Here is a 9,214-nt window from a genome sequence, read left to right as displayed (position 1 = left end):
TCCAGACAACACACACAACGCGCCTTCAACGAGGAAGCATGAGGTCCTGCAGTCTGTGCATCTTACTGAGCCTGGCAGTCACAGTCCGCTGTGATCCTGTATCACAAGTCACTGTGCAGGATGAAGGTTATGCAGAGGTATGTATATATATATTCATCACTTTGCATTTAGGACGTGTTCAAGATGTGCATGTTGTGGACTTTTGTCGTTCCACAAATTCTGAAGCTCATTGCTTGACATCCTCACGTTCTTCTACAGAGCTACCTGAAGAACTTCTTCAACCTAACAGAGGAGACCGGTCCATCTATCAGACGGGGGATCAGCCCGGTGACCAGGAAGCTGGGGGAGATGCAGAGATTCTTCGGTCTCCAGATCACCGGGACCCTGGATGCTGACACCATGGCGATAATGAGGAAGCCCCGCTGTGGCGTTCCGGACGGCAACATTGCCGATTTCTCCACGTTTGGAGGTAGCCCCAAGTGGAACAAAAACAGCCTGACGTACAGGTGAGTGATCTGAAGACACGACGTGTGTGACGGGTGAATGGTCGTTGGTCTAAGTGATGATATTCTTGATTGTTGTTGTGCCGTACAGGATAGTGAACTACACACCTGACATGTCGGTGGCAGAGGTCGACAACTCCATAGAGAGGGCACTGCAGGTTTGGGCCAAAATCACTCCCTTGAGATTCACGAAGCTCAAAAGTGGCACCGCTGACATCATGATCTCCTTTGGAAGCCGATGTGAGTACAGGAGAAGTTTCAGTGGAGGAAGCGGACCTCGGATAGTTTCTTTAAGTAAAATTAGAAATACCATAGTTTTAATACTCCATAACAAGTACAAGTCCTGCATTCTCAGTGTTATTTAACTCAAAGTACAAAATAATTAGTGGGGACATTTTTTATTATATTATATTACAGCACTTGGGTAATGTACGTCCACATTGATTTGCCTCTTTTTGGTATTGTTTGATTTAAATCCAAGTCTATCTCTTTGTCACAACTATAGTGTACCCCACTTGTTATCCTGATGTAACTGTGTGAGGCATCGGTCTTCCAGCATGTCCGAGAGAGCGTGTTGAAACCGCCGCTATAGCTGCATATTTGAGTGGCATAACCCTTAATTACTGGCAATGGTTGCAGTGCGATTACATAATTTGTGCATAACATAACACAAGAAATACACAACAGTCATTCATCTGTTGGCATGCCAGAGCTTGCAGCCATCTTGGAGCCATCTTTCCCATTTTTAAGGCTTCATCTGAGCTCAGATTTATGGTCGTGAATTGTGATACAATAGCAATGAAATGCTTCCATCCCCTCAGTTGTGATTTGAGGCTTTTTTTTTTTTACTGCCAGAGAAAACAACGTTTCAAAGAACAAGTTTCCGTTTTTTAAAACCTGACATGAAAATGTTCTTGTTCACAGTTCATGGTGATTATTACCCCTTTGATGGCCGTGATGGCACTCTTGCCCACGCCTTCGCCCCGTCATCTGGCATCGGAGGAGACGCTCATTTTGATGATGACGAGACCTTCACTCTCCGCTCAAACAGAGGTGAGCTTCTTATTTATGCACAGCATAACGTCTCTTTTGAAGTGTCCTGAACCTCCATTCTTTCTTATGCCCATCATGTGTCTGCACAAATAAATCAACTGGATGGAATTCTCTGACCATAAAGCAAATAGACCATTTAGGGCGGGGCTACCTTCTGATAGACAGGTCCCTCCCACGGTCTGGGAGTTGTCATGTTGTAACTCACATTTAGCTCCGTGCTTTCTGCTGCAGGCTACGTCCTCTTCATGGTGGCTGCCCATGAGTTCGGCCACTCTCTGGGTTTGTCTCACTCTGATGATCCTGGTGCCCTCATGTACCCCTTGTACTCATACAGGAACCCCGACACCTTCGTCCTGCCCCGGGATGATGTCAACGGCATCCAGTCTCTCTATGGTTCGTACCAACTGCCTGGATCGTCCACGCCTGTTTGCAGACACGTGATTCAAGTCTCTGACAATCTTGCACACAACCTTTGTTGATCTACTCAATTGCTTGGGTTTTGATGCAATGCGATCGAGGGCAAGTACTCGGAGACTCATTTTGTCTGTGTTCCAGGTCGAAACACTGTCAAGGATCCCTCTGTCGTTGAACCTGAACCCCCCACCACTCCTGATACCTGTGATTCCACCATGGTCTTGGATGCTGTCGCCACTCTGCGAGGAGAGATGCTCTTCTTCAAAGACGGGTATTTTAGACACACCAAAACATCTGAATCCAAAGCCCTCTGATTGTTTCCTAAGAGGTCTGGCTTATGTGCAAAATGTTTATGTGTGTTCTCAGCTTCTTCTGGCGGAGCTACCCTCAGAGCAGGACCCCTCAGCAAAGTCTCATCACAAACTTCTGGTCCAATGCCCCCTCCAACATCCAAGCTGCGTATGAAAGCCGACAGTCAGACAGATTGTTTCTCTTTAAAGGTCTGCGTTCTCCTTATCTGATCATTTCAAGCTTCGGCTTTTTTTTCTGTCAACTTTCTCTTAAAATATGTTCTGCCTACAGGGCGTAAAGTGTGGGCCTTCAGTGGCTCCAACCTTGTCCGTGGCTATCCTGCAAAACTTAGCAGCTTTGGTCTGCCAAGAAGAGTGAGGAAAATCGATGCGGCCGTCTATGATGTGGAATCTGGCAAGACTCTGTTCTTTGTGGGAAGCTATTACTACAGGTGTGTTCAGAGCATGCGGTTTTCAGTACTCTCATCTCTTTACCCTCATTGAATGTATCTAACTGCTGTCTGTGTTTCCTCAGTTTTGATGAAGCCAGAAGGACGATGGACCGGGGATTCCCCAAGCGAGTGGCTCAGACCTTCTCCGGCCTGACCACCAGGGTGACTGCAGCTTTCCAGTACAGAGGTGAGGAGGATTTAATGCGAACCTGAGTTAGCGTTACTAAACTGAATCTAGAACTTTGTTTTTCTGAGAAATGAAGGAAGAATCCTCCTTCAATCTGTTCAGCTTTGAAAAGAAAAGGGACATTTTGGAGTACTTATCAGCTTCCTTACTGAGAGTGACATGAGACATCTGTTTGTTAAACATTCAGCAGATTTAGTTCCATCTGACCTGCCTTTGTGCTAAGCTAAGCCAACTGTCTCCTGCATCCAGTCTCACATTTTATGGACAAGCATGGCTTGTGGTATCAAAGTAGGGGTTTAAGCCTTTTCCCCAAAATGTGAAACGTTTCTGTAACTAACTCAGAAACTGTCATTGGGTGAATCTTTGTTCTGCAGGCTTCACTTACCTCTACAGTGGACCCTACATGTTTGAGTACAACCTGAGGACCGGGAGGCTGTTCCGCAAGCTGAGGAACAACTACTTCCTGCGCTGCACCAACGTCTAGACATGTTCACGAGCTTGTTTAAGTCGCTGCTCTGAATGAGAATGAATGTACTTGTAGTTCTATGTTGCTAGATATTATATTTTCAATATTTAATTGTATAAAATCTATTTCGAGCAGCAGTATATAAATCTAATTCAAAAACTATTTTTGTATGAGACTTTGCAATCCTGCAAAAGCAATTAAATCTCATCTGAGGGTCGGGGAAGTTCCTGGGGACCCTGTGGTCAGCGATGAAACATCTCGAAGATGTTTCTTAAAGAGAGCAAGTCCACTTGCATGTGACCTGTTACCGGTGCTGCAGTTCTTTAAGTCTATCATTTAGTGAAATTATAGATGCTCTGGTAATGATGATGTGTCATGTTCTTGCAAATGAATAAAAATCAATTGAACAAAAGTACATAAACCTTTTGTAGGCTGTGACGCTTTCATTTCGTGGCTTTACCTTTGTGCTTTTCTTCTGGCTGTGGCTCAGGGGGAAGGGCGGGTCCTTCTATAATCTCAAAGATGGCAATTCGACCCCCGGCTTCTTCTGTGCACGTCAACATGTTATTGAGGCAGACTCTGAACTCCCTGGTTGCTATAGAGGCGCTCTTTGCTTTGATTAGGATGGTTTGAATACAGACGTCAGGTTGCATGCATATGCCTGCATGTGACGATCGTAACTCAGGGTTCGATTCAGCATCATGGGTTTCTCAGCATATTGTCAGAAAAGAGGATTAATAAGCTCCACAGCTAAATATGATGGGATTCACAGTCCCAAACAGGCCCAATATAAAAACAACAGGAAGCTCATTGCGTTCACAGTAAATATAAAATAGGCAAAAAGTAGAAATACATGCAACGCACTTCTCTGATATTGACACTGAGGTTTCCTCAGATTGTTCAATGGTGCCATTTGAGTCACAAATTTAGCCATTTAGAAGAATGTGAGTTTATAGAGGTCCTACGATAACCTTCAGTCTTTTCATTTTCAATCCAGAGAGTTCTTAATGCTGCTAGAAAACTTGAATATTTGCCCAACATATGATATTTTCTTAGAATTGTGTCAGGTCATTCATTGAGTTTGGTCCCCAAATGTTTATTAAAGGCACTAAATTCAGTTTTAACCCCTCTGCAGTGTGCGCTGCAGAGGGGTTCTTGCCGTTGTTTGCACTAGTAGCGCTGTTAGCAATGTCAGCTGTGACCTGCCATGTTGAGAGCTGTTGAGAGGCCGTCAAAACCACAATCCCGTATCTTGCGCCTGAAGTGTCTTCACCAGGTGATTTACCAAACGTTTAAAGCAACTGAAAGGAATACATCTCAAAGTTCTCAATGAAATTGAAAAGTCAGGACAAACAGAGTGATGTTTCCTCGAGCCTGAATCAAAACAATGTGTTCCTTTGGTTCAGAGCTGATCGACATCATGTTCATGCAGGCCCAGGCTGCTATGAAACACCTGCGTATCTTACCTCATGCTCCCCGCGACTCCCTCTCCCATCTCAACAACCATCGCTCCCCCTGTTTTTTTTAATCTGGCATGTTCAGACATTTGCAGGAATGTTTCATTGCCCCGTCGTGCAACTTTTCCTGCTCTTCATCTCGTAAATAACAGACTGAAATTGTCTGTATCAGGAAACTACCCGTGCACACGTCCCACTCTGCATTCGAGCAGAGCCCGAGAGGATGAATACATAAAGCAGCCGGAGTTGTTTCTTCTTCTCCGCAGTAGACGAAAAAGGAATCATGGAACCTGCCCTGGCTGTTAAAACTGTGGTGATGGTTGTGATTGTGGCTCTCTGTGGAGCGGTGCCCATCGCTCCACCCAGCCAAGAAGAGCTCTCTGAAGCCCAGGTAAACATCGAGTGTTTGTTGCTGGGATTTCAGCTGCTGATACCAGTGAGGCAATCGGTTTGATTCTGTAAGAACAATTTGATTCGCTGTCAAACAATAAAGTTACTTCTTCTTTTTTTTAAATGTTGTAAAATGTGCTTCTCATATTATGTATGAATCTGTTGCAGTGTTAAAGATTGGCTCAGTTTTGAGAGAATCTTTAGAGGAACATGGTGTGGCTTTTAGGGGATCCATAGGCCCAAATGAAATATATTATGAATAAGCATGTTTACTTTTTGTATTTACATGAAAATAAGAATTGTTGTTCGAAAAAACAGCCAACAATTAGCTTGCATCTATTAATTCAATCCATTCAGATTGAGTTGCTATTTTTTTGTGCACCCTGTTGCAGAATGTATTGTATTGCATATTGACAGTTTACATTACACAAGGCAGAGAACAAAAATTTCATTTCTGTGCTCGTGCACAGAAAACGACAGGCAGAGCTCCGTTGTGGTGATAATACACATTGTGTGATACAGCCCTGATACGGCCGCATGAGAGTGAACAGTTACACTAAATACTGGAGCAGAAATCAAAAAGATAAGATCACAAACGGCAACGTTGGATCACGTTCATGCAGCCTTCTTAATGGAGCAGGAATAATTCATACACTGACCTAAAAGAGCATAACATAATGTAATTTGATTTCATCAAAATCTTAAAGATTGTATTGTGTTTTTTTTTCATGTATCTTATCTAAATTAATTAATTAATAATCTGCATTTTTGACTGCTTAATTATTTGTTAATCGTATGAATCATACAGGAGTTCTTTGTGAACCTGAGAAGTGTTTATTCCTGTTGTCTTCATCCAGGACTACCTGTCCCAGTTCTTCTCTGACGTGGGCGTCAGCGCTCCCAGCACTGTCTTCCGCAGCTCTCTGGATTCCTTTCCAGACACTCTCAGGAAGATGCAGGAGTATTTTGGCCTGGAGGTGTCGGGGGAGTTGGACTCCAAAACCCGGGAGGTGATGGCTCGCCCCCGCTGTGGTTTCACGGACATGGACAGTTACGCCCACTTTGACGGTCGACCCAAGTGGGACAAGGCTGTGGTGACATACAGGTAGGACCCAGCAACATCTCCATGTTGGGACAGAGAGCAGCAAGTCCCATCCCAACATAGAGAACAATACATTTGCTGCTGTTGAGAGATCTGTAAACCAATTTCACTCTCACACCGCCGCAGGATAACTCAATACACGCCAGATCTGAGTCAAAGTGATGTGGATGCCACCATAGCCGAGGCTTTCAAACTCTACAGTGACATCATTCCTCTGGATTTCCAGCACATCCACAGAGGCACCGCTGACATCATGATCATGTTCAAGGCTCGAGGTAATGCAGGGCCTTCAGTGTCATCCAGAACATGTCTAACCTCGTGTTAACTTCTCTTCTCCTCTCAAAACCAGACCATGGAGATTTTTCTCCATTCGACGGCCAGGGTCGGGTCCTGGCCCACGCCTTCTCCCCTGGAGAGGGCAATGGAGGGAACACCCATTTTGATGAGGATGAGAGCTGGACTCTAACCTCAGCAGGTGCTCGCATTAGGAAAGCTTTGTCATTGAGGTGATGTAATGCTACGGCTAATTTCCATAAGCGTAGGCAGTGCTCATCGCGCTATCCATCAACATGGGCGCCCCAAATGACAGGAGGAAAAGAAACACAATGTAATGTTAATACTATTATTTCAAAATATTACAAAAGATGTCCATAACTACAAAACTAACTAATCTGGTAAATAGGCGTCACCCTAAAAGATTGCTGTAGGGATGATGTATGTTTGTAGTCCAACAGGAAGTTAGCATGACACTGGTTCCAGCCAATGGGATGTTTGCATAGTATTTTACATTTTTGTAGAAAATAAGATCTGTGCCAAGCAATCGATTATAATATTTACACGTTTTTATCAGCAAGATAATCTTCTCAAATGAATTCCGCTTTATGATTTTTGAAGGGTGAGTGCAAATGGGATGCAATAAAGAAGGGAAAGAATCAAATCAGGCTATGAAGGAACTACATCACGGTCACATGACTTCAGGGCTCCACCACTAAGCTAAAGGACTCATGTTCTAGTATAATATGTATACTCTTCTCATTTAGACGCTTTTTAGAAACCACCTTTTTCAAGACATTTCAGGCAATGTAACTAAAAGCCTGTTCAAAAATCTGATTGACTTTGAGATGAGGGAACCAGAAGTGCAAAGACTCATTTCTGTTTTTTATAACTCATTCGTGCAGCACTCTATAGCAAATAAATATCTAGCGTGAACATCAGTGACTCCCACCTCAAATACATGAAGGGAAGGTTTTAAAGACTCATCAGGTATTTGGGGAAAATAAAAGTCACATAATTTTGAGAAATAAGCCCACAGTTTTGATCTTGGCTGCTTGTGTACCCGCAAATACTTTGTTGTGTTTCTGCAGGAGCCAACCTGTTCCTGGTGGCAGCCCATGAGTTCGGCCATGCACTGGGATTATCGCACTCCAAGGTCCAGACGGCCCTGATGTATCCCACCTACCAGTATGTGAGCACGCAGGGCTACGTGCTACCAGACGACGACCGACAGGGACTACAAGCTCTCTACGGTGAGAGCCCGCCGATACTTCAATGACAGATTGCTGGGGGTGCCGTGTTTCAGAAACATCTTTACCCCGGCCCGTTTCTTTATATTTTGCCTCTCAAAGGAGTCAGAGCAGGAGCATCTCCAACGACAAATAGGCCTCACCCAAATCCACAGCCCACCAAAAAACCCATGCCAAAACCATTACCGAGACCTGCACTAGATCCAGAACCCACATCAGAACCCCTTCCAGACAGATGCAACACAAACCTGATCTTTGATGCTGCAACCACCATTCAGAGTAGTCTTTACTTCTTCAAAGACGGGTGAGACATTTATTCACTATTTTCTTCATTTTTGTCATTTGAGTGTCACAAAACCATGTACGATTCATGTATTATTCATGTTATCTTGAAATGTGGATGCATAGCGTTGGGTTTCTTGTCTCAGTCAGCTTATGGTGGGATTGTTTGTTGCTTTGTCAGACATTTCTGGAAGAGGAGCAGCTCCTGGGACGGCATCACGAAGAAGAATATACAGTCTGTCTGGCCAGGAATCAGCAGAGTTGATGCTGCTTATGAATATAAGAAAAGCAATACTGTCATTTTCTTTGAAGGTACGACCTTTGGTTTGATAATCTTGCTTAATAATCCACAAGTCTCAAATATTCGCTGGGACTAGTAGTGAACATAACTCTACCTCATTTGTGTGACAGGGAATCATTACTGGGGGGTCAGAGGAACCACTGTGCTACCCGGTTATCCCAAACCCCTCAGCGACTTCGGCCTCCCTCCATCCGTCATCAAGGTAGATGCTGCTGTCTTTGTGTCCTTCACAAGCAGAACCCTGATCTTTGTGCGGGACAACTACTGGAGGTGAGTAACGCTTGATCGCCATGAACATCTGCGCTGAATCCCGATGCAGACGTCGTGTTTAACGAACACTTCCCTGTGTTGCTCACGCAGCTACAACGAAAGGACGGGCAGAATGGACGCCGGGTACCCAAAGACCATTCGCACAGAGCTCCCTGGGATCGGCTCCAGAGTGGACGCCGCTTTTGAGAACAAAGGTAGGTGACAGTAGCGCCGCAGCATTACCACTTCCTCTTTGGGGAGATACCAATCATGCATTATCCCTTTTCAGGTGACCTGTACTTTTCATATGGAACAAGTCAGACCGAGTACAACTACCTACTGAGAAGAGCGAGTCGTACCCTGTTAAACAACAGCTGGATGGATTGCGACTAAAGAAACAAAGACCCGAACACGCACACTCACACAATGATAGTTATGGTCGACTCCTCTAACTAATCCTGAGTAGTTAAAGGGGGCTTTTCTGTAGAAATATGTATGGAAATTGTTGAGGGAAAATGTGAAAGTAAAAAAGTGTAACCTTTATA

At 44.3% G+C, this 9,214-nt stretch overlaps 2 protein-coding genes across 2 annotated transcripts in view; both read left to right on the top strand.

Annotated features, from left to right (window-relative positions):
* Positions 1 to 9,194, top strand: part of LOC137802297 (uncharacterized) — a 25,313-nt gene extending 16,119 nt beyond the window's left edge. Inside the window, 15 exon segments of the mRNA XM_068600093.1 lie at positions 2,337 to 2,470; positions 2,553 to 2,712; positions 2,796 to 2,899; positions 3,274 to 3,399; positions 4,063 to 4,085; positions 6,021 to 6,055; positions 6,057 to 6,317; positions 6,441 to 6,589; positions 6,664 to 6,789; positions 7,703 to 7,840; positions 7,940 to 8,141; positions 8,301 to 8,431; positions 8,531 to 8,690; positions 8,781 to 8,884; positions 8,959 to 9,194. Coding sequence (XP_068456194.1) covers positions 2,337 to 2,470; positions 2,553 to 2,712; positions 2,796 to 2,899; positions 3,274 to 3,399; positions 4,063 to 4,085; positions 6,021 to 6,055; positions 6,057 to 6,317; positions 6,441 to 6,589; positions 6,664 to 6,789; positions 7,703 to 7,840; positions 7,940 to 8,141; positions 8,301 to 8,431; positions 8,531 to 8,690; positions 8,781 to 8,884; positions 8,959 to 9,062 — 1,957 coding nt within the window. The 3' untranslated portion in view covers positions 9,063 to 9,194.
* LOC137803141 (collagenase 3-like) lies at positions 48 to 2,284 on the top strand. Its single transcript, XM_068601439.1, has 6 exons — positions 48 to 137; positions 259 to 506; positions 595 to 743; positions 1,428 to 1,556; positions 1,788 to 1,981; positions 2,129 to 2,284. The coding sequence occupies exons 2-6, from the start codon at positions 349 to 351 to the stop codon at positions 2,282 to 2,284; spliced, it is 786 nt and encodes a 261-aa protein (XP_068457540.1). The 5' UTR covers positions 48 to 137; positions 259 to 348.
* Positions 9,195 to 9,214: the final 20 nt, after the last annotated feature.

The sequence above is a fragment of the Clinocottus analis genome, unplaced genomic scaffold, assembly GCF_023055335.1.
Source record: "Clinocottus analis isolate CAN_PGR_092001 unplaced genomic scaffold, fCliAna1.0.p SCAF_5, whole genome shotgun sequence".
Classification (NCBI taxonomy): Eukaryota; Metazoa; Chordata; class Actinopteri; order Perciformes; family Cottidae; genus Clinocottus; species Clinocottus analis.
This window is presented reverse-complemented; position numbering and strand designations above follow the sequence as displayed.